General features: G+C 35.6%; 1 protein-coding gene and 1 pseudogene across 8 annotated transcripts in view; both read right to left on the bottom strand.

Annotated features, from left to right (window-relative positions):
* The window catches only part of Stxbp5l (syntaxin binding protein 5L), a 307,493-nt gene that overhangs the window by 94,480 nt on the left and 186,797 nt on the right, over positions 1-26,216 (bottom strand). For all 8 annotated transcript variants that reach the window (XM_085832442.1, XM_085832439.1, XM_085832441.1 and 5 more), the window contains 5 exons: positions 12,733-12,880; positions 11,658-11,725; positions 6,833-6,873; positions 4,695-4,912; positions 1,734-1,906 (listed from right to left, as the gene is read on the bottom strand). In XM_085832442.1, the coding sequence (XP_085688568.1) occupies positions 1,734-1,906; positions 4,695-4,912; positions 6,833-6,873; positions 11,658-11,725; positions 12,733-12,880 (648 nt within the window). The remainder of the gene's footprint in view (positions 1-1,733; positions 1,907-4,694; positions 4,913-6,832; positions 6,874-11,657; positions 11,726-12,732; positions 12,881-26,216) is intronic.
* Positions 9,454-10,248, bottom strand: LOC110311975 (LIM and senescent cell antigen-like-containing domain protein 2 pseudogene; annotated as a pseudogene).

A 26,216-nucleotide genomic window follows, 5' to 3' on the forward strand; every position in this document is an offset into this window, starting at 1 on the left:
AATTAAAATATAAATGGGTTGGCACAGTAACTTAGCAGGTAAACGTGCTGCCATCGAACTAAGCTTCATCCCCAGGACCCGAAAGATCTAAGGAGAGGACAGATTCTTACAGATTGTCCTCTGACTATTACATGTACAGCATGATATGTGTGTGTGTGTACATGCACATAAATAAACAAATATAAATATATACATGAACTTATAAGAGATTTTCACTAGCTAAAATTTAATATTTTTTTGCTTATAGATTTTTCTTCCAATTAATTCATGCTTACTCTTCCTTTTTGAAAATCTTTTTTTTATTTTATTAGATATTTGCTTTTTTTACATTTCACATGTTATGCCCTTTCCTAGTTTCTCCTCTGAAAATCCCTTATCCCCTCCCGACTTCCCCTTGCTCCCCAACCTACCCACTCTTGCTTCCTGGCCCTGGCATTTCCCTATACAGGGGCATAGAATCTTCACAGGACCAAGGGTCTCTCCTCCCATTGATGACTGACAAGGCCATCCTCTGCTACATATGCATCTGGAGCCATGAGTCCCATCATGTGTTTTCTTTGATTTGTGGTTTAGTCCCAGGGAGCTCTGGGGGTACTGGTTAGTTCATATTGTTGTTCCTCCTATGGGGCTGCAAATCCCTTCAACTTCTTGGGTACTTTTTCTAGCTCCTTCATTCGGGACCCTGTGCTCTGTCCAATGGATAGCTGTGAGTATCTACTTCTGTTTTTGTCAGGCACTGGCAGAGCCTCTCAGGAGACAGCTATATCAGGCTCCTGTTAGAAAGCTCTTGTTGGCATCCGCAATAGTGTCTGAGTTTGGTGGTTGTTTATGGGATGGATCCCGAGGTGTGGCAGTCTCTGGATGGTCATTCCATCAATCTCTGCTCTGAACTTTGTCTCTGTTACTGCTTCCATGGGTATTTTGTTCCCCCTCTAAGAAGGATCGAAGTATTCACACGTTGGTCTTCCTTCTTCTTGAGTTTCATGTGTTTTGCAAATTGTATCTTGGGTATTCTGAGCTTCTGGGCTAATATCCACTTATCAGTGAGTGCATATCATGTGTGTTCCTTTGTGATTGGTTACCTCACTTAGGATGAAAATCTTTTAAAAAATTAGAAGTTACGCATTACTGCTAATTATATACCCTTCACTGTTGAAAACTTATCTCTAAAGTTTCTATCCATATTTACATAAAAATTAAGAAACAAACTGTCCATTCTTTAAGTAATAGATATATTGTTTTATGGGGCTTAGAAAAAACTCTTTCTTATGATAAATTCTCCAAATATATAACACTAGAAACAATTATATGGCAACATAAAAGTAATGATTTATATATCCTATAAAATTAAAAACATAAAAGCAAGATAAATTTGCCTATGATCTTTACATGCTAAGCTCTTTATTATGTTATTAAATGCAACTTCTATATATTGAGTAAAATGTTTAACAATAATCATTAATTAGGAAAAAAGATTAGGGCTTTGCCTTGTTAAACTTCCCATTTTATAAAATCCATGTTTTCTTTAGAATCATTTTGAGAAAAATGTAAATAGGTAAATGAAGTATAAAAATACTGTGCCTTTTTAGGGGGAGGATATTCAAAGACCATCATGCTCTCCTAACTCATCTATCAAGAGAGAGCAATAACTTTATCTGTTATGCTGTATAAGAATTATGTACAATTAAGAATTAACTGCTGAGTGTGCTTCGGCACTTGGTAGCAGTTCTTACCTGAGGCATGGGATGCTGTCCTTCGTCACTCCTTCACTAGACACAGTATTAGTGCTTCCAGAAAGACTCCTTGAAGGAGGAAGTTGAGAGGAGAGATCTGGAAATGGAGGGCTTGTTTCTGGCTCAGGAGTAATAATGTCTTCAACATCACATTGAAGTCGTACCTCTAGTGACTTAAAAAAGGTCATTTTAATTTAGTCTAATAATAATAATAGGCACATTAATATAATCTGGGTTTTTACAAATTATTCTAAATTATTTCAATCTGCATTAAGTAATAAATTACATGGACTATTCAATGGCAATCACCAAAATACAAAAACAAAAAAATAAAAACAATACAGAAAACCATAATTTTTAATTCCTCAGAACTATGAAAGAAAGAAACCTATTATTAAAAAAAATTATTTTTTGTGGGAGTGGTTTGAGAAAGGGTTTCTCTGTGTAGCCCTGGTTGTCCTGCTCACTTTGTAGATCAGGCTGGTCTGGAACTCATAGAGATCTGCCTGTCTCTATCTCACAAGCGCATAGATTAAAGGTATGTGCCCTTACATCCTGGTATTTACCTTCATATTGCATTTGTGTGGCAGAAATTTTTATATAATGAGTATTCTTTTGCTTTCTCAAGCTTGTTTTGTCAACTTGATAGCAGCTAGATTCATTTTGAAAGAGGGCCCCGCAATTGAGAAAATGTCCCCAAACAGAGTGGCATTGCAGACAAGCCTGTGGGACATTTTCTTGGTGATTGTTTGGTGGGGAAGCCCTCTGTGTGTGGAGTCATCTTTGGGCAGATGGACTTGAGTTGTATAAGAAAGTAGGATGAGCAAGCTTTGGGAAATAAGCTGGTAGGCAGTGTTCCTCCTCTGTGTCTGTATAATTCTATCCTCCAGGTCTACACCCTGTCTGAGTTCCCACACCACTTGAGAACCTGCCATGACCTATGGTGATTGAAAACATCTGGAAGTATGAGTGAAATAAATAATTTCTTCTCCAAGCTGCTTTTGGTCATAGCACTTTATTATAGTAAGAAAATACCTAACTAAGGCTAATTTAATTTATTGTAATTCCTTATAATTAATTATGATTTGGTACATGATTAAAATAAAAGGAGAAATTGACAGTTACTCCAATGAAGGAAATTAAAGTGGATGTTTATATTTATAAATAGTATTTATTTTATATGGTAATGAGTACATAGTTATATAAAACTGATTATAGTAATAGTCGTATGGCATGAACAGAGCAATATTACCAAACTTACTATAATACTTATGTTTAAACTACTAGAAGCCTCTGCCAGTGACAACCTGGTTATTGAGTTATTGAGTATTTACTACTACGCAGTGCTGATGCTGCTATAGTATCGGTATAAAAACCTGATCAAATTACCATGAATATTTCCACTTAACTTTTATACTCTACTTTTTGTTCTTTTACATAGGAAATTATATGCGTATGAGTATAAATTGTCCCCAGACTCTGCTACTTCCTATTAATTGCTCAGAGCCACACAGAGAGATAATCATTGGTAAAGTTAGGATTTCAACTTAAGCACCTGTGACCTTAATCCCTAAGCTTTCAATATGCTCTAAAAGAACGACATTACTTGTGGTTGAGGTAAAAACACTTACCCCAAAAAGCCTATATGAGATAATCTTTATATTCTGGTAAAATATGGTAAAATATATAGAACAGAATAGGGAAATTATAGGCATTTTAACTTAGAAGTAGCTGATACCACAATGACACCATTGTTTTTTGTATGATCGGAATTTCATGTAATGGTATGGTAATGGTAAGGTAATGTTTTTATAATGGTAAATGTAATGGTAAGGTATATTTTTCACTATATAAAATGTTGCTCCTTAAAAAACTATTAAGAGTAACCTTATTATAGTTGAGAAATGATCACTTATGACAAATTACTAACAAAAAACAAAAAAGTTAAATTAAAAAAAAAGCCTACACTAATTTGACATTTATACAGAAAGCAAAACTCTACACTAATTAAATGCATTTATGAATATACTTGCTTAGGCATGTAATATGTAATACCTATTTTAAAACATGTTATATTATAATAAGTATTTTCTTTATAGGTAAAATAGTGTTCATGCTATTATATTGATAATATTTAGGAGGAATTGACTCAGTTTAGTCAGTAGGTACAAAACTAAAGAGATACAAGAAACATAACAACAGAGGACAATGTGGTGTTCAATTTGTAGAGAAATTAACTTAAAATACAAGCTCATTTTGACATTGAAGTTTTGTTAGAGAACTTTTCATTTAAAAACAAACTAGGTTTTGATATATTAAGTAACAATAATTTAAAATAGTACAGATTATATTAAATGTGAATTATATAATGTTGTAAAATTGTTTACTCCCAACCCGGGATTTCTTCCCCACATTTGACCATTTAGTTTCCAGATAAAAGGCACACACAACCTTTATATTTATAATAAGCCTTAAACAGCACAAGAGCCGGGCAGATATCTACCTTCCATCCTATTAGAATCTACTTCCCTATAGATAACCCTGAATTATTACTTCTGTGTTTCATCTAGGCTGCTCTTAACTCCAATTGGCCAGCTCTCGGGGGCCATGTTTTTATGGATCACATAACCCATGGTGGCTTCTCCTTCTTCCCCTTCTGGTTCATCTCTAACTCCAAGCCCAGAAAACCTAAACTTCATCTATGTTTCTTCTGTCCAGCTATTAGCCATTGGCACCTATATTTACCAGTCAGAAATAATTTGGGGGCAGGGCCACTTGAGTCTACATGCTGACTCCAGGATTTGGGGGCCCACATTTAGCATTACAGTAGACAGCAAGGCCAAACCTCAACAATACATTGTAATCTTGATGCTTTAAAAACCATACCAAGTGGTATTTCAAATACACAATTGTTTTCTTTTAGGAACTATAAAGAGAAAAGTTAAATCTCAAGTAACTTACCACTATTTCTGTTGTGATTTCATGTCTGCTGAATTTATAAATTATGACATATGCAGAGACTCCAGAGACACAAAATATTCTGCTCTCTGGACACCAGTAGATCATCTGCACAGCAAAGGGATCTTCCTCTACAAGTTCACACGTCTGTTTGCCTTCTCCTGCCTTCTGCTTTTCAAACACTTTGGAAGTTTTTAGCTTGTACAACATCTGCAGTGTCACTATAAAATAATAATATGTAGTTATTTCCTCATTTGATTTTTAATTTTTAGACATCGTTCAAGTTTTTTTTTTTTCAATGTGTTTGTTGAACCACAAGAATACAAGTCAAGTAGGGAAAAATGACATTTACATAGTAACCCCTCAGTGAAGTGCCCTCGTGGCAGTGGCATCAAGAGAAAACTATACAAAGGAAGACAAGAAATGTTTATGAGCATTGAAACTAAGAAAATGGAAATCAGCAATAAGAAAATGGAAGAAATAAGTTTCCTCCGGGTGAGATGCTACCATGCTTTTTCACAATAATCCCTTTAATTCTTTGATAAGAGGTTGACACAATACTCTAGATGACTTTTTTTTTTTCAACAGATTATTTAAGAAAGATCTCATTTGGGTGTTCCTAGTTAAGAAAGGGTCAAGTATAAGCTTATAAAACTCTGGGGTTATAAATAAATGATTTTTAATAATATTTATTTTGGGGAAACCATTTCCACTTCAGAAATAATAAAAATACAATTTTCTCTAAAAGAAAAAAAAAGACTCTTATTTTATAAATGGTCTTCAAGAGCTCAGTCCAATTTAAGATAATTCTACAAAGTAACTGGCCTGAACTTTTTGGTTGCTTTGGTTTTTTGAGACATGATCTCTCTGTGTAGCTCTGGTAGTCCTGGAACTCACTCAGTAGACCAGGTTGGCCTTGAACTCACAAAGATCCACCTTCCTCTGCTTTCTGAGTGCTGGGATTAAAGGCCTGTGCCACCACTACCTGTCTTTGGCCTGAACTTTTTAAAATTGTCAATAACGTGAAATACTACTAGACTTTAAAAATCTCAAAATATGAGTAAATTTTAAAGAATGATCTTTTTTTTGTTGCTGATTTTAAGGATATCTCCGAACTAGCTGCAAAAGCTGAAATAGACTTGTAGAGTAGGCAGCATCTTGTATCAAATTAATTGCTTTTCTTGTATTTCTTACTTTCATGATTATTGCTTCATGGTTATATCTGCTAAGAAACTTCAAAGTTATTGCTAACTTCTCTTCCTATTTTTGACTATTCTAAGTTTTAACTACCTAACAAAATTTATGTTAGTTGTTAATCCATTAAAATATCCTTTCTACTTGGGCTGGTAATGAACAATTGCAATCCTAGGATGTGATTGGCTATAGCACGACAGTCTTAAGATAGAGGCCAGCATAGGCTACCCAAATAGGATACTAAAATTATCCTGTCTGAAAGATAAACAAATAACACATATATAAGTAGTCTTTCTGAAACTTACTGGTCCAAATAAATCTCTACCATTTCTGATTAAAATAGCATTTGATTATACTACATTTCGAAATTTTCTAGTTTGACATGTATTTCCTAAGAACATGTTTTGGGAATGACACATATGGGTATAATGAAGACTTAGATAAGGTTACAGGACCTTGCACATTGACCACACGTTATTCCTTAAATTACCTAACTGTTAAAAAATTAAAAAGAATTTTTAGTGTTATCAAATAATTTCTCTTGATTCTCATGGACTACTCTAGAGTGGGATAGGAAGCTGGGAACAGAGGAATAAAAGCATTTCTCAAACACCACACAGATAGGACACAGAGGGAATTCCTGGAACAGTTAATCTGATAAAGCTTGGTTCTTTTCCTGATGCAGCATGATTTCTTTTTAAAAGATAGGAAGGATTGCTGAAAGAGTGCCTATAGCATTGTTTATTTAATATTACTTAAGATAATTAGAGTAGAGATACTTTAAGCTGATCTAAAGTACATAAAATAAATATTATAACAAAGCATTATAATATGATTATGCTAAAATATTTCTGAAATTAAAATTATTCAAATTAAAAGATGGTTGATGACCATCAATAAATATTAACAAAATATTTTCATTGACTGGGAAAAAATATAAAACTTACTTGCTGAAGCATCCCAAAATTTTATTGTTCCATCAGCATGACTAGATAAAAATAAATTACCATTAATCAAAGTATACAAATAAAACAGTCACCCCAAATACATAAAAAGTTGAGTGATTGTTATTATATATTCATTAAAAAATCATTGTAATGAATGTTGATTTATGAGAAACTATTTCTAAGGTCAAAATAATGATATTACTTTAAAAAGAACACATTGAACTTTAAAGAAAAAGAAAAAAAAACATTAGATTTTCTTCCTGTCATATTATATGTATCATAGAGAACAGTAAAATGGCTTATGAAAATGAATAATATTTTCAAATAAAATCAACATTTAATGAAAAAGATAACTTGAATATTATCAAAATATAAAAGCAAATACCTAAACTGATTTAGGATTACCATGATTTACTAATAATTTACACTAATTCTATGTAAACTAATCTACAGAACAGAGGCTAGCAGATTTCCCATTATATGTGGGAAAGTCAGCATAGTCTGGCAACAAGCCTAGAGAAAAAATGCAGGAAAAACAAAGTCCAACAATATCTCACAGGGAAGATGAAAACCTAGTCATGAAAAATGTGTAAGTAAAAGCCAAGTAAAATACATAAAGAGCTAGAGAAAGTACCCAAGGACATGAAGGGGTCTGCAACCCTATAGGTGGAACAACAATATGAACTAACCAGTACCCCAGAGCTCGTGTCTCTAGCTGCATATGTAGCAGAAGATGGCCTAGTTGGCCATCACTGGGAAGAGAGGCCCCTTGGTCTTGCAAACTTTATATGCCCCAGTACAGGGGAACACCAGGGCCAAGAAGTGGGAATGGGTGGGGTAGGAGACTGGGTGGCAGGAGAGGGTTTGGGGGACTTTTAGGATAGCATTTGAAATGTAAATGAAGAAAATACCTAATGAAAATTATAAAAAAAAGATACATAAAGAGAATACTTATAACCAAGAGAAATCTGACTTAGAGAAGCAAAAGCAAGTAAACTTTTTAATAAAAACCAGTTGGCAAACTGGAATAAAACCAAAATGAAAACTTACACAAGAAAACACATTTAGTTTTGTCAATTGATACAAAAAGGCAATAGACAAAAACTCATCATCTAGTCATGCAGAAACATGATTGATGGAGAAGAGAACTGCCTTTCATTTGATAGAGAATAGCTAAAGACCATCTACAAACATTGCCTAACATACATGATTATAAAAGAACATGGTTGTTTCCCCTGAGATGAGGAACAAAGAACAGTGTTTCTTTTCACAATTGTATTCACTGTTATGATGGAGGAATTAAACATTTCATTAAGGCAAAATAAACAAATTATGAACCAACAAGCTGAAAGGAAAGAAACAGAACTGCTTCAATCTGTAGAGCTTGTAATATATATGCACCAAAATCTCAATTACTCAATGATACTTAATGAAGGCCAGCATGAGAGTGATACTTAATGAAGGCCAGCATGCAAAAATAAATACTGTTTCTGTGTAACAGAAAAAACTTGAAAAATTAAAGTATAATAAGATACTACAAGACACTTAGAAAGAAATCATTATAATTTATGCTAGAGACATATGCTGAAAAAATATAAAATGCTGATCAGAGGAAAGGAATTACTGATACAGTATGTTTCTGATGATAATACTTATAATGGTTCTAATAACTAATATATAGATAGATGCAATGTAATTCTTGGTGAAATATCTAAAAATCGTAGAAATAAACTAATTACAATTTTATATGTAAAGGAACTATAATAGTCAAAATAATATCGAAAAGAATAGAAATTAGAGGATTAAACGACTTGTAGTTTTAAGTCTCACTCTAAAGATATACTGAAAGTGTTTTTATACTTGTGTGTGTGTGTGTGTGTGTGTGTGTGTGTGTATGGAATGCATTAGTCTAGATGATGATACACATTTACATGTTTAATAGGGCTTGTTTTGCATTATTTATTTTTAGTCACATTGCATCCCCATTGCAGCACTTCCCTTTCCTCCCAGTCCAGCCCTTACAAAACCCTTCCCCACTACCCCCTCCCCTTCTTCTCAGAGAAGTAGAAGCCCCCCTTGGGTACCACTCCACCCTGGGACATCTAGTCCTAGTAGAACTAATCATCTCCTCTCCCGCTGAGATCCAACCATACAATCCAGCTGGATGGCAGTCATAAAGAAAGCCATTTACTTCAACAGACTTATTGAAATATAACTTCATGCACTGTGAATGGAGTTCAGTGTTTTTCATTAACTTACATAATATTGTTTCACATTGACACTGAAATCTAGTTTTAGATCACATCAAAGTCACCTCAGACAAATGCAGAGACCTCTTCCCTGTTCCTGACTGTTGTGACTAGGACAGCTATGAACACTGCTGAGAAAGTACTTGTAGAGGATGATGCTGCATCCTTTGGGCAGATGCCAAGGAGTATAGCTGAGCCGCTTAGTAATTTGTTTTTAGTGAATAAGGAATCCTTTTTCTCCACAATCTCACCAGTAGCCATCAGTCCTTTTGTTGTTCTGAACCATTCTGAATGGGATGAGATGAAATCTCAAAAGGCTTTTCTTGTTTTTCTTAATTGGTAGCGAAATTTCTTAAACTGAGAACTCCCTGTTTAGATCCCTAACAACATAAATGCTGAACTAACCCCCACCCCCATTTTGTTCCTGTCCCTGGAGATGTGGGCATAAGATGAAGTGACTGAGGCTAGGCCAGGCCCCAGCACAGAAGAGAGAACTATGTAGTCCAAAGCAGACTGTGAACAGTCATAGCAGTGGGAGGAGGTTGCATGGAGTAGAAGTGGGAGGTGGCCAGCAGGGATTTGGCAAGAGGGTTCTGTAGGCAGATAAATGGAAGCCAAGGACCTACAGACCGAGTTGATGTCCACAGACGTGGGCTGGGCCTTGCTGGAGGTCAGATTAGACAGCTTCTTCAGCTTCTTCTTCAGCTCTAGGGGGAAGGAACCTCTTATAGCACCTCTTGCACACAGGCTTCATATAGAACTCCACAGGTTTGTTCCATCAACCTTGGTCACATGACTGCAATTGTAGCAAACATCTATCTCCAAAGATCTGATTATACTAGGTCTCACAATAGGTCAGGCCCTTCTTTTCATAGTGCTGGTGCTCCAGGAATGGCTTCTCACACTTGGCACAAAGTACTCACATGACACCATTTTCCCAGTGTTTCTACCACGCAGCCCTCAGTGGGCTGATGGCAGGCCCCACACAGATGGTGGCATCCATCTTGTCATGGTAAGGCAGGCAGTAGAGTTCACCCCTCAGCTCTTGGGATCAGAGGTCAACTCCTTCCCACAGTAGGAACAGTTGAAGTGGTCTGGGTGGTTGGCCTCATTTTTTAACATGGGGCTGCTTATCAATGGTCAGCTCACATCAATCAGCTCCACAAAACACAGCTCACAGCTTAAACAGCCTGAATACCAGTTTACTACCTTGGTGGACTTAATCATATGTTCAGTGACAAACTCACCACAGAATTAGCAGCATGAAGCAGTCAGCATTTAGAAGATATGTTTGCAGTACTTATGACCCTCAAACTCATAAAAGAGCTAGAAGTACTGTGCATGCACAAAGCAGTGCTCATGATAGAGTATTCCAGTGCTGTTGAAGATATGCTCTTTAGGGGTAAAGTAGGCCTGGCAGCACCGGTACTTGGCATTGGCTGAGCATAGATATGTTTCTTCCTCTCTTGGTGACTGTGACTAGCCCAGTTGGCAATCTTGGCTGTTCCCAAGGTTTTCTGATGCACAATATGTCACTCATCATATTAGTTTAGTGTTATGTGTGGGAGGCCTTTTCTCTTTTGTGTCTTCCAACCTTTTCCTTGTTGTTTACTGTTCAGAGTTTGACTATGATGCATCTTGATGTGGATTTCTTGGGGTTAATTCCAACTTACCAGACTCTGTGGGTTTGTGTTGTTTTGCTAAATTTGCTAAGTCTTCAGCCATCATTTCTGTGAATGATTTCCCAGCAGTGTCCACATTCTTTTCTCCATCTTACATTACTGAGACTGACAAATGGGTAGGGAATGTGGTTGCTTATTATTGATGGGCAGTGCTGGGAATCCTGGATGTTTTGTCCCTGGGATATAATACCTGATATAATACTTAAGAGAGGAAAGGTTGATTCTGGTCAAGGGTTCACAGTCCATCACAGCAGAGAGGGTGTGGCAGAACAGTTCACATCATGGCAGCTGCAGCATGTGACAAATTATTCATCTCAAGGTAGATGGAAGGAAGCAAAGTAAAAGGAAGGGACCAGACACTAGGTATAACCCTTCAAGGTATGCATCCAGTGGCCTAGTTCTTTCGGATGGCTTCCACCTCCTGGAGTTTCTCCTTTCTCCCAAGCTAGCACTACTATGTAGACATCAAGAAGGCAATGCTTGAGCCTGTGGCAGGCATCTTTCATTCAACTATAGAAATGGGGATGCAAGGCCTGATTCCTGACATTTTTAAGAAGCATGATATTAGGTTAAGGACTTTCTGAAGTTAATATTCCTTGTCTTCCAAATAAAGTATTTCCTGTGAATCTTACTCATAATTTTCTTATGACTGTTTTCACTAATATAATCTTAATATAATTCTTTTTAATAATTCTGTTTCTAACAATTTGATTGTATTTTTTTATCAAAGCTAAAAACTATGATTTAATGTTATTTCTTAGATTCTTACTTCATACTTAAATGATTCTGCCAGAATACAGTTATAAAAGAGTGTCAAAATTAAATATTTTATTGTTATTAAATTTATAACTTATAATTTGTTATAATTTACAACTTGTAAAATACCTTACTTACCCAGTAATAATAATTTCTGGATAAGTTTGTGCTCCGAGGTTCCAAGCTCCTCCACTGACTGGCCATTCCTAAATAGATTATTGAGCAGAATATGTGGCTTTTATTTTTAAAATTAAATGGCTTAGAATTTTAAAATCAAATGCTACAAAATAATACAAAAAAAGTTAATAATGAGTCATTACAAAACAGCCAAAGATGAAGTATATAGTTATCATCAATTCCTTTGTTAAAAAATAGATCTTTAAATGCAGAATAATAATTTCTCTAAAAATAGATTTTAACCAATATTACCATTTATATAAACCAATAAAAGATGTATTTTTAATTGGATAAATACAGTGTTGCAACAAATGTCATGCAGTATGTATTGCCAACAAGCTAGTGTGGTGCCATTTAACCCAGAACCACATGTAAATCATGCATTTTTTAATTGTGCATTTCAGTTATCCTCGGCCAATAACAGGAACCATATTAGATGGTTTGTGATAATTATAATTATTTGAATCTTAAACATTGTAAAGGGAAATCTCATTATGTTAGTAACAAGTTTTAAGGATTTTTGTGGGTTTTTTTTTTGGGGGGGGGTTGCTTTTTGAGACAGGGTTTCCCTGGCTATCCTGGCACTTACTCTGACCAGGCTGGCCTCAAACTCAGAGATCCACCTGCCTCTTCCTTCCAAGAGCTAGGATTAAAGGTATTTGCCACCAACACCTGGCTTAATTCTGTTTTTCTAATGATAAATTAAGAAAATTCTGATTCTTGAATTTTATAAAACTTGATCCATGCAATAGAATTAAAGGCTACTTATTATGACTCTGATAATTTATATATGTAATACAAAAATTAGCATGACTGATAAATAGATCTTAGTATGTAATCACATACTTAGTGTATGGAAAATTTATAATCTTACAGGCTTAGAACTATGCTTCAGTCAGAAAATTGAATTTCACTAGTTACATCTTTGACAATGTCACCTTGCCACTTATAAAGTCAGGTCACCTTGTATGGAAAGTCAGAAAATAAATTGACAAGAAAAATCACGACCATACATACAAAAACAAGAAAAATGTACCTTATTACTGTATCCTTGTTTTTTATGCTTGACTCCTATAGAATAGAGTACTAGAATCAAATCTGGAGGGCAATCGGCAAAATATGCTGTGCATGTAACAGGTGACTCATGAATGTCCATTGGATATGGATTTTCAAAGATTGGAAAACTAATAGATAAAAACAATATATTAGAGTCATTTTGCAAAGATTAAAAATATGAAATAATTTTCATGATCAACTTCTAAAATGTTTAGAAACATTATAAACTTCACTCTTTCAGTACCATACAAAGAATAACTTTATCTGAATACTTTAAATATATAATTATCAATAAAATAAAGTGTTAATAATTATAAAAGTTAATTTTGTTTTCAGGCTGCCAACATCCCATAATGACACACTTTGTTAATATGAATACAATAATCATATTAAACTAAAATATTATGCAATATGTATAATGTCTTAAAATTTAGACCAATTACATATTATATTTAAAAGTATAACATACCTTTTTCTATTTAGTATTTTACTATTATACCTTTACACTACTTAAAAGCATATTATACCTTTAAATAGCAAAATATGTGAATTATTTGTATTAAATCGTGAAATATTTGCATTATAGTCATATACCTTTAAGTAGTAAAATATTTATAATTTTTTTAAATGAATAAATTAAAAAATATTTGTGATAGAAGCTAAAAGATATACATGGATCCTAAGATTGAACACAGGTTGTCCAGCTTGGTATCAGGAGCCTTTATTCACTAAGCCATGCTACTAACCCCAAGAGTTCTCTTTCTGACAATCAGAAGTGCTACAAAGAGCATAGCACTTCAGGTTAGGATAATAGCATATGCAAGTCAAATGGAGAGAAACAAGTTATATTTAATTAATGAAAAGTAGGGTAAACTTAGTAAATCAAAAATTCTTGATTTCAAAGTACAAATTGTTAATTATATCATTATTTTTTCTTTAATTTGAAAAAATATTTTTATACAATATATTCTGCTGATGGTTATGGTTGAATAGTTAGGGATAAACTAAGAGTGAATCACTTCAAAGATCAGACCTACACAACAGCAATAAGGAACCAGCTTCTTAAACAATGAACAACACACTGAAGATACTTGGGATCTTTATGTTAGCCTATAGGCAAAGAATAAGCACAATGCATGCAAGAAAACATAGTTTAAAATGTTTAACTTAGGCACTTAGCTTTCTTTCTGATCCCATGGTCTTTCACATGGTAAGCAAGTGCTCTACCACTAAACCCCATCCCTACAAAAGTGGGAAAAGAAAAGAACAGGGGAAGCAGATGGGAGGATCAAGTGGAGAGAGGGAGGAGACAGACAACTGGTATTTAGAAGTAAATGTGTGAAAAGAAAAGGATAGGGGACGTAGAATAGGAGGATGAATTGGGGAGAGGGAGGAGACAGACAGTTGTAGGAGGGAATATGGGAAGAGTCCCCTAAAATTAAGGAATATTTGAAGGGTGTTATGAAACCTAGTATCATAGAAACCTCAGACCATGTATGTATTCATGAAGGTGATCTAAACCACATCACCAAATATTGGAGGAGACAGAATTCCAGCTGGCCATCTTTGGTCTCCAAATGAAGCTTCTAGTACTGGGATTGGATTATACCTAATTACATTGTAGGTCAAAGTGTCCCCATGGGAATCCCCAAACAACACAGGATGTTGCCAAGACTATAGGTTGCTCTCCATAAACTGACAGTGAGACCCTATTGATGAACAGGACATCTACATAAACATATATCAAACATAAGAGATGTCACGCTGGTGCCTACAGCGAACCTTCATCTCTACATTTTAACATCTTTGGTACAAGAAAATATTCTGCATGCTATCAAAAAGAAACATAAACACCAAGCCAGCCACAAATCCTTTATCTACAGTGGTGTGCTACCTGCAAAATATGCTTGGACAAGAGTGGCACAAAACTTATGGAAGTAACCAACCAATAACAGATTTGATTTAAGGTCCTCTCTATGAGATGGAACCCATGCCCACTACTGCTTATGTGAATAAAACTCTGAGACTAGTAGATAACCCAGGGACCTAAAGTAAACCTAAATAATACTGTTTGTTTTAAATGTAGCATTAAAATGACTACTAATCATATTCTGCTATATTCATAAATTAGTGCCTTCCTCATCCATAATCAGAGAAGCTTCCTCCTGCAGCAGGAGACCCACAGCCAGACATTATGCAGAGAAAGAGAGACCCTAGAACACTCAGTCCCAAATGGAATATCTCCATCAAATCCCTCCCCTCAGAGCTCAGGGAGCCCTGCAAGAAAGGTGGCAGAAATAGTGTAAGGGCCAAAGAGGATGCAAGACTCCAAGAAACCAAAGCCTTCTATATCAACATAATCAAAGCTCATATGATTTCACAGAGTCTGAAACAGTATGCGCAGGGCCTGCATGTGTCTGTCCCAGGCTGTCTGCATATATATTATGACTTCTAGTACTATATTAAATAGGTAGGAAGAAAGTGGGCAGCCTTGTCTAGTCCCTGATTTTAGTGGGATTGCTTCAAGTTTCTCTCCATTTAGTTTGGTGTTGGCTACTGGTTTGATGTATATTGCTTTTATTATGCTTAGGTATGGGCCTTAAATTCCTGAACTTTCCAAGACTTTTATCATGAAGGGGTGTTGGATTTTGTCAAATGCTTTCTCAGCATCTAACGAGATGATCATGTGTTTTTTGTCTTTGAGTTTGTTTATATAGTGAATTATGTTGATGGATTTCCATATATTAAACCATCCCTGCATCCCTGGGATGAATCCTACTTGATCATGATGGATGATCATTTTGATGTGTTCTTAGATTCAGTTTAGGAGGATTTTATGGAGTATTTTTGCATCGATGTTCATAAGGGAAATTGGTCTGAAGTTCTCTTTCTTTGTTGGGTCTTTATGTGGTTTCTAGTTTAGTGTTTTGTGGGATTCCTGAATGTAAGAATGAGTGTCTTTCTGATCGCTATGCCCTCTGTTCAACTCTTTTCTTTCTTTTGGATTGCCTTGTCTATCTTTGATGTAATAGCTTTTGTTTTATCTTATTATATTTTAAAAAGTGAATGAATGGATGAATGAGTGGATGGATGAATGAAAACCTACAAATCATTTATACCTGCTGGGTATATCAACTACTCCCGGGGAGGCCTCATGCTCAGGAGTAGTTGACTGACATATAATAGACGAGAGAGAGAGAGAGAGAGAGAGAGAGAGAGAGAGAGAGAGAGAGAGAGAGAGAGAGAGAGAGAGAGAGTTTTCTTTTGGAGTGGTGTTTTGTTTTGTTTTCTTACGTTTTGGGAGTTTTGTTGATGTACTGTGTTTTTGCTTGTTTTTTGAAAAAGAACTTAAAGTTGGATGAGTGGGGGGGAAGGGTCTAGATGGACTTGGAGTAGGGAAGAATATGATAAAAATATATTTAAAGTTAAAAATTATTTTAAATAATAAAAAAGTTATAACTCTCCCTCCAAAAAAGGAAAATCTAAGAACCAAGAGGGAACAATTGTTCACCATAATGTTTGTAAATAAATAAAAACAAATAGTTGACAAGTACATTGCAGAGTAACTGCAGAAGATGGCAGGATGGAGTAGAGAGAAGACTCTAAAGCACATAACTTGTTTAACTTTCAATGTAGTTGAGAAGAAACTATTTGAGAAAAATAGAATAGATTCAGTCTTAATATTTAAATTTATTTAATATTTGACAATAGTGAAAATTTATATAAATTTTCATCATGTTTTCAAGGTAAACAAGTTTTTGACAAAATATTTATTCACATATTTAACATAAGATGATATGAACCATAAGAACAGGACTGGTGATATAACTCAGTAAGAGGAATTTTCTCTGAAAGCAGGAAGACCTGAGTTCAAATTCCCAGCACCCTCTAAACCTATGTAGCCTATAAACCCAGCAACTGGTTGGTAGAGATAAGTTAGTCTCTGGACCTTGCTGGCAAGCAGCCCAAAGCAGCAGGCTTCCAGTTCACTGAGAAGTCTCAGCTAGAAGAAATGAGCTGAAGAGGGATAGAAGAGAATTTCCAAAGACCTCCCCTCCTTTGTCCTCTACATATACATACATGGGTACATGAACCTGTCCACTCACATGCATGCATCACATACAACATGCACATGTGCACCCCCCCACACACATACCATAAGAGTAAATATATAACATAGAAATCTGTACTACACATATTTTAGCACAATAAAAATTTATATCTAGTGGTCATTAGAGGTCAATAATGTATGAAGAAACAATGTATATGGCATAGTTGAACACCAATGCTAAGAAAAGTACATTTTAATAAAAATAGATTGTTAGTTCTTAAAGAAATAATAATCAAGGGGAAAATGGTGGAATAGAAATTGTCTCTGTATGGCCAAAGTCAGGATTAATAAAAGAACAAAGTGTGTCTGGAAAGAGAGAGCAGTTAAGATCACTTTCTGTTCTTCCGCAAGACTAAAATGCAATTGCAAGCACCTACATCAGGCAGCTTCACAACCCTGAACACTGCACTCACATGAACATACCCACATGCAGGCACACACACACACATACACATAACTGAAAATAATAAAAACTATATCTTAAAAACAAAATAATAGACTTTACTCCTAAGAGACAATTATATATATATATATATATATATATATATATATATATATATATATATATATATATATATATATATATATGAAACAAGTGGTGGACAGGTGAAATGTAAGGAAAAGAAGATGGATACAGAGAAGAAAAAACATAAGGTGAACCTAAAAACCCTGTGCAGTAGATAAAGGTGGACATTTACTGGTACTTGCTGCCTGCTGGGGTCCAAGATCATTAGTAATCATTAAAGAGGTCCTATCCCCTCTTGAGAACAGGTGCTATAGGAATATCAAATAGAGAGAGACTAAGCAGGCTAAACAGACATGAAATGGGAATATGGACAGAAAGATGGCAGGTCATGGAAATTGCAGCAGAAACACAATACAGGGGTCTGAACATGAGATTTCCCATAGTTCTCTAGAGTAACCAGCCTATACAACTTACAGAAGATACTAAATCCATAACAGCTTAGGTAAACAACAACGTAGAAACACAAGATGTATACTGAACAAGGTATACACACTCAGCCAAGGACTGTGGTGTATTAGTTAAGCCCAAGAGGGATTTGGGTGAGAAGAAAACACTAAGGCTAAATGCAAGTTGGCCACCACCTTTCATAGCCCTCAGAGCTTAAACCATCACATACTCCATGCAGAATGTATGACCCTTAGCATACCAAAACCAAACTTATAGGGGATGAGTATAGTGTGTCAGACTGTGAGATTTCTAGAGAAAGCAGAGAGACACATCAGAGATGGCTCACTAGTCTAACATTTTTAATATCTAGGACTAGAAGCCCTCCCTTCTCCCAGAGGTTATAGCATAAGAAACTGAAGTTACACTTTTCTTTCAGTTGTTGAGTGGTTTGAGGGTTTTTTATTAGATATTTCCTTTATTTACATTTCAAATGTTAACCCCTTTCCTAGTTTCCCCTCTGAAAATCCCCTATCCCCCCCTCCTGCTCCCCAAACCACCCACTCCCATTCCTGGTCATGGCAGTCCCTTATACTGGGGCATAAAGCCTTCAGAGGACCAAGGGCTTCTCCTCCCATTGATGACTGAGTAGGCCATCCTCTGCTATAAATATAGCTAGAGCCACAAGCTATTAAAAACAACGAATCTGTGAAATTCTTAGGTAAATGGATGTATCTGGAAGATATCATTCTGAGTGAGGTAACCCAATCACAGAAGAACACACATGATATGCCCTCACTGATAAGTGGATATTAGCCCAGAAGCTTAGAATATCCAAGATACAAAAAAACATGAAACTCAAGAAGAAGGAAGACCAAAGTGTGGATACTTCGTTCCTTCTTAGAATGGGGATTAAAATACCCATGGAAGGAGTTACAGAGGCAAAGTTCAGAGCAGAGCCAAAGGAACGACCATCCAGAGACTGCCGCACCCAGGGATCCACCCCATAAACAACCAGCAAACCCAGACACTAGGCAGATGCCAACAAGAACCTGCTGACAGGAGCCTGATATAGCTGTCTCTTGAGAGGCTATGCCAGTGCCTGGAAAATACAGAAGTGGATGCTCACAGTCATCCATTGCACGGAGCACAAGGTCCCCAATGAAGGAGTCAGAGAAATACCCAGGGAGCTGAAGGGGACTGAAACCCCATAGAAGGAACATCGATATGAACTAACCAAGAGCTCCTTGGAACTATACCACCAATCAGAGTGGTTTGAGTTTTAACTTGTATCTTTCATGAATAGCTTTCTGCTAATGTCCATTCCTTTAATGATCTTAGTCTATAATATTTTCTCTATTATTTATTATGCTTCTAGCCCTTATATTTTCCCTCTAATTTGTACATTATCCTCCTCAATCCCATTTCTCAATTTCTTTCTCCTTGTACTTCATATTTTTTAATACTACTAGCTACACTAAAGTATAAACTGTTTTTTCCCTAATGGTATCCTTGTGTCTCTGTTTCTGAACTTTATGGGAGACATAAGTAAAAAAGAGCTATAGAATAGCATTAGGATTGTAAGCAAATATCAATTTTCTGAAGTAAAAAATCCAATTTCCTTCTAAATAGCACTGGAAAACATAAACTAATAAAATAAAGCAAACAAAAGGAGGAAAACAAATGCTGCATTTGACTTAGAGATGTTTCTATGTACTGAATAATGGTGAATGTGGAGACTCATAGTACTGAGAACAAGTGACTGGTGAGTACTGAGTCATTACAGGATATAATAGCCATAATATACATAAAACTGAGCAGAAAAAATGTAGTGGGGAGATGATAAGGAGAAGGGCAGTGAAATGTCTTCTGGGTATGGCACTGACTTTACAATCATGAAAACATAGAAGCTGTGGTTGTCTGAACTAAGCCCGCATTAGATTGAGCCCGTCAACATTCAGTCATTGTTGAGTCAGTGGCCCATGAGACCCTGCCTCTTCCATGGGAATTATTGGTTGATGATAGGTACTGGGCAAAGGAGGGTCATTGTCTTTGGTGGTATAGCCACTGGCAAGTTCATTTTCCACTGGAAAGCTTCACTTTTACACTCATGCCTATGGCTCTGGTTAAATTCAGTGGGCATGGTAGAACACATGCACTATGAAAACAGAGAGAAGTAATTCTTTGGATACCAAGGTATAACAGGGATGGTAATGAAGAATGGAGATCAAGATGGAATGGAGAAGGAAAGTTAATCAAAACTGAGGAAGTATGAAGAAAGAACATGAAAACTTCTACTTTATAAACGAATTAAAATATACTTTAAAAAGAGTTTAAATGCTTTCAATGGAGGTACTGCCATCCATGGATAAATTATGCTGATTTCAGAAGGCATTAGTTATAAAATGAAAATCCTGGTTCCAGGTGTAAGCCTCCTACCTCAGAGTTATTGGCCAGGAAGTCCCTAAAGGTCCCCCAAATTATACAGATTATGGGAAATTGCATTGGCTACTCACTGGAAGTAGATAGCAAGATCATATTGCTTAAGATTCACACTCCTTAGTTGTACAATACAGAGAAACACAATATGGGCTGGGAGCTTACTCCTTGCTGACTACCTTTCATAGTCCTGGAAACTGCCATGCCAGCAGCTGGGGAATAAAGTTAACAACAAACTTGTATGCCACAATACCAACTTACCAGGCATTATTTTACTTAAAATAATGGCACTAGTGCTATGTGATTAAGCAAATGATATCCAATAGATCTGAAATCCATTCAGCAGAAAGGAATTCATGATCAGTACTGTGTACCTGGCCAAAGATCCATAGTTGAGGAGTCATGGGCTTTGTGAAGGAACCTATTACTGTTGTTTTAGTACATGGACATGTTGTCAAAGTGCCTTTTAAATAATTTTTGTACCAAAAGACTATGCTTGTCTTCCGTTTTGATTACAGAAGCTTTGCTTTGCACTAAATAGTGATTAATTCAGACACTCTTGGCTAGGCAAGGTGCTAGTAATAAATTGGTAATAAGAAGTTGAGTGCTTAGCATTAAACCACTTTCAAGTGGTTTAAAGAACATGGCAGAAAAGTGAGTGGAAATAAAAGAAAAGATGAAGAAAGAGGTGTGTGAAACATTCCTTATAAGCATAACATGACCATGGCACTTACAAACTCACATCTGGAGTTGCCTGCATAAGACCTGTAAAAGACGATGCCAGTAACCATTCAGTCATAAAATCGAAGGCACTTATGGGGTACCATCCCACCTAGGACAGCTAATGACAGTCAAAGATTGATGAAGAACTATTTGGCTTTAGTGATGCAGCCACTGAGGAGTTATTTAAGTTCCAACAGGTAGATCCACAGGCCAGTACATGTAAGTAGCCCTGGTTAAACTCAGTGGACCACAAAGCAAAACAAAAACACATGGAAGTAGAGTCTAGACCTGGTGGGAGGAAGAGAAGAGAGATTAGTGGGGGTAAAAGGACAGTAAGGCAGGGTGGAGAATGAGTATAAACAGATTGTAATTTGCAAAAAAATTCAAAGACTAAATTATTTTAAAAAAAAGAAAGAAAAATTGTTTCTAGTGATAGAGGACAATTTTACAGCACATTTACTTTTCTGAAAATTTTAAAGTTAAAGTATAATTATACTAATTTTCCCTTCCCATTCTCCCTTCAATACCTTCCATGTCCCTTTCCCTGGCTTTCTCTCATATTCTTTTCCATAGATATAGATACAGATACAGATACAGATACAGATACAGATACAGATACAGATACAGATACAGATACAGATACAGATAGATACAGATACAGATACAGATACAGATACAGATACAGATACAGATACAGATACAGATACAGATACAGGTGTAGGTGTAGGTGTAGGTGTAGATGTAGATGTAGATGTAGATATAGATACACACACACACACACAGGAAGACAACCTCCTGAATTCATCTAGTGTTACTTATATGTGTATGACTTCAGGGGTGATGACTGGGTAACCAATTAAAGGGCCCATCTCCGGGGAAGACTAACTTCCTGTGAGAAGTCTTTAGTTGCCTATAGTTCTTTAACCAAGATATTTATAAATGTCTACTTAGGCATATCTAAAGAAAAAAAATGAGCATAGCTATACTTCCAAGATCTCTGAGATACATTCAAGAATACAACTAAGAATTCACTGTGCAGAAAGAGATGAGATAAAAGCTAAAGGTTTGAATAATCATTTCAATAAATTTAAAGGAGAAAATATCATAAAGGTAGAGAAAAAAATTATATCCAAACACAAGACAAATTTAGAACTTAAAATAGACATGACCAGTGAAAAGTATCTCCAAGACATATTGTAGTTAAGTCAATAATACAAAGCATAGAAACAGTGTAAAAAACTTAAAGGAAAAACTACCAACTCACCTATGGAGGCAAACACATCAGAATACCATCAGATATCTCATCAGCAATCCTAAAATTCAGGAAAGTATATAATGATATATTTCAAGCCCTAAAAGTAAATGACTCAAAACAGGATGGCTATATATAGCAAAACTACCTTTTAAAAATACAAAACAAAATGAGGACATTTAAAGATAAGCACAAACCATGAAAATTTATTTCTCTCAACAAAACGTCAAGTGTAAATGGCTTTGAATCATAATAATAATTGAAAAAGATAGCAGCTGACAGGATTAAAAACCAATATTTTGTGAATTAGCTATTGTCTCCAAGAAACACTCCTCACTGGCAAAGACAGCCACAGACATAAAGTTAAACAATGGAAATCACTCTATTAAATAGAAAGCTTCAAACCAGAATAGAATGCTGCAACTATTCTATTAGATGAAAAATGAGCTCCCTTGCCAACATTCATCAAAGAGATAAAGAAGGTCACTACACATTAACAAAGTGAACAGTTCATTAAGTCAAATAGAAATTATATTTGTGTATGCACAAATGTTGAGGCTTGCATTTAATAAACCCTAAAGGAAAGTAAAGGTTCTGATGGAAGAGAATGGGTGAATTCAACACCCTACTCTCATCTTTAGATAGGTTATCCTAACTAAAAATTAACAAAGAAAGATTAGAGTCAAACTATACCTTAAGTCAAAATATATTATGTTATAGGCCATAAAACAAGCTTTCAAACATATAAGTTATCTGATACAAATAATCAATTCCAAGTATTTTATCAAAGGATAGTGGAATAAAAATGTAAACCAAAAACCAAGTGAAAGAAAAGCAACTATAGAATTACTTAGAGACTAAAGAATGCACTCCTCAATCACCAGGAAATTATTGAAGTTAGGAAGGAAATTACTAAGTTCCTATTATCTAGTGAAAATGACACATCTGAATCTCTGGGTCAAAGTGAAAGTAGTTCTAAGAGAAATTTGTATGGTTATAAGTGTTTACAATAACAAATCAGAATGATATCAAAGAAATAATCTAATGATACACTTCAAGGACTTAAGAAGTATGAAAAAAAGTTAAACTCAAACAAAGTTGTTGGCAAAAAAATAATAATGATCAGAAATTAGTAAAATGGAAACTAAAATAAGAATACATAGAATCAATCAAACAAAACATTGCCTTTTTTAAAGATAAAAGAATTGACAAAGTGTTATCTAAATAAATCAAGAGAATTAAGTAAAAAGGAAAAAAGAAGAAAGAAAGAACAATAAATGAAAGAAAGAGAGAAAGAAAGAGAGAGAGAGAGAGAAAGAAAGAAAGAAAGAAAGAAAGAAAGAAAGAAAGAAAGAAAGAAAGAAAGAAAGAAAGAAAGAAAGGAAGGAAGGAAGGAAGGAAGGAAGGAAGGAAGAAAAAAAGGAAGAAAGAAAGAGAAGATGCAAAGTAATAGATGGAAAAGATTCCATTACAGTAGACCTCAGTTTAGAGATTAGGGAATACTTTAATAACATAGTTAAAAAGGAAAATCTAGAAGAAATGTATAAATTCTTAGAAATACATATAACCTACCATAATTAAATCAATAAGATATAAACAATAAGAACCACAATTTACCCTTTCCATAAAGAAGCATAGGAAGGAACTGACACATTTACTACCAAATTCTTCCAAGTCCTTCAGGAAGTGCTATCAGCAATACTTCTCAAACTGTTCCATAAAATTAAAAGGAAAGGAACATTACCAAACTCACTGTACAAAGACTTTATTACCTGGATACCAAAAGTAGACACGGAAACAACAAAAAAGTACCTTCTTTTAAATGATTGGATTCTATACACAAAATACCCTAAAGCCTTCACTAAAAATCTTTATATGAAGCCATTGATATGAAAACCAGATAAAGGCACAAACATGGATCAAACTCCCTAATAAACACAGATGAAATTTTTTCAATGAAAATACCTACAAACTGAATTCAAATATACAAAAAAAAGATCATTCATTGTGATCAAGTTAGAATCATTCTACAGATGAAGCAATGCTTCAACATATACATAGCTCAATAAATGTATACATCAATAAATATAATCAAGGCTAAAATTCAAATGCAATTTTTTTGAAATTATTTGCAATTATTATTTTATATCAATTATTGCAAAAGGTATAGAAAAGGATTTTGGTGAAATCCAATCTTTTGAGATAAAAGCCCTGAAGAGATTAGGAATAGAAGAAACCAATCTCAACATAATAAGAGCTATATAGTGAACATCATCCAACTAGGGTGAAAACTATAAAGCATTACCACTGACATCAAAAAATGAGACAAATGTGTCACCCTAAGTCTTCCAACGAAATGTGTCACCCTGAATCTTCCTCACCCTAAGCCAACCAACTCTCCACCATCCTCTCCCAGGTCCTCCTGTCACCAGGTAGGTTCTTTTCAACCCTGCTCTTTTGTCCACCAAACTGACACCTGCCTTTTTGGGGACCTTTACCAGACCTCTAAATAGGCCACTTTCATTCCTACTCCCTAGGCTTTCCAACTCCTCACCTGCCTTCCCTGAGGTCTCATTTCTTTTCTCTTCTCTAAGCCAAACCACTTCTGCTCAAGAATTTCCTTGAACTCTGCCCTGATGCTGCCACTGGTTAAGTCCCTCTCCTCCCTTCTAGCTAGATTTCCTAAAAACCTGCCTTTCTTTCCCAGGACCCTGCACAGATCATAACATCAGAGAGTGCTCCTTCTTTTCTCCTCCCTAGGCTCCCCTAAACTCCAACTTTCTTCACCAGAACCCCAAGCCAATTTCACTATGGTTCTCCAGGCAATAGTAGTTCCTGGATCTTGGTCCCTAGTAAGAGACAAACCCTAGCTCCACCTGGCTCCATACCCTACTGGAGTTCTACACTCTTGTAGCTAGGTCCAGCAAGAAAACTAGTCTCCTCTGACTCACCTCTTTGGATCCTCTCATACTGCCCAGCCTATTACTATAACTTGGACCTCCAGCTGCTGTGTTGCTCAGTACAAGTCATGTCCCTTTAGCTCTGCCCTTTCAGAATTATTCCAATCTGCTCATCCTATTACTCCAACTGAAGATTCCAATATTGTAGGCTAAAACCTCATATCAAAAAACATAACAACAATCTAATTTCAGATACCTAGGTTCCACTGGAAAGTCACAAGCAATATAAAAACCAAGACAATAAGTCTTCTCCAAAGACCATCAATCCTATAGTGATTGTTTTCAACAAGAACAATTTACACAAAACTGAAGACACTGAATTAAAGAACAATTTTTTCCTCTAAAATGTTTTATTATAAATATTTTTTCTTTTTCCAATTTTTATTAGGTATTTTCTTCATTTACATTTCAAATGCTATCCCAAAAGTCCCCTATACTGCCCCCCCCCCCACTCCCCTACCCACCCACTCTCACTTCTTGGCCCTGGTGTTCCCCTGTACGGGGGCATATAAAGTTTGCAAGACCAAGGGGCCTCTCTTTCCAATGATGGCCAACTAGCCGACTAGGCCATCTTCTGCTACAGATGCAGCTAGAGAGATGAGCTCTGGGGGTACTGGTTAGTTCATATTGTTGTCCCACCAATAGGGTTGCAGACTCCTTCAGCTCCTTGGGTACTTTCTCTAGCTCTCAATTGGGGGCCCTGTGTTCCATCCAATAGCTGACTGTGAGCATCCACTTCTGTATTTGCCAGGCACTGGAATACCCTCACACAAGACAGGTATATCAGGGTCCTTCCAGCAGAACCTTGCTGGCATATGCAATAGTGTCTGAGTTTGGAGGCTGATTTGGGACGGATCCCCAGGTGCGGCAGTCTCTGGATGGTCCATCCTTTCGTTAAAGAACAATTTTAATTGCTCAAGAATTCTTAAGGAATTATAAGATGACATTGATAAACAAGAATGAATTTAAAGAGAGCAGAAATAAACTTCTCATTAAAGATCAAGAAAACACAAATGAGAAAAGAAATAATGACTATTCGGGATATTAAAATTGAATTTAATAAAAAGAT

The sequence above is a fragment of the Mus caroli genome, unplaced genomic scaffold, assembly GCF_978045245.1.
Source record: "Mus caroli unplaced genomic scaffold, Mus_caroli_1 scaffold_17, whole genome shotgun sequence".
NCBI lineage: Eukaryota > Metazoa > Chordata > Mammalia > Rodentia > Muridae > Mus > Mus caroli.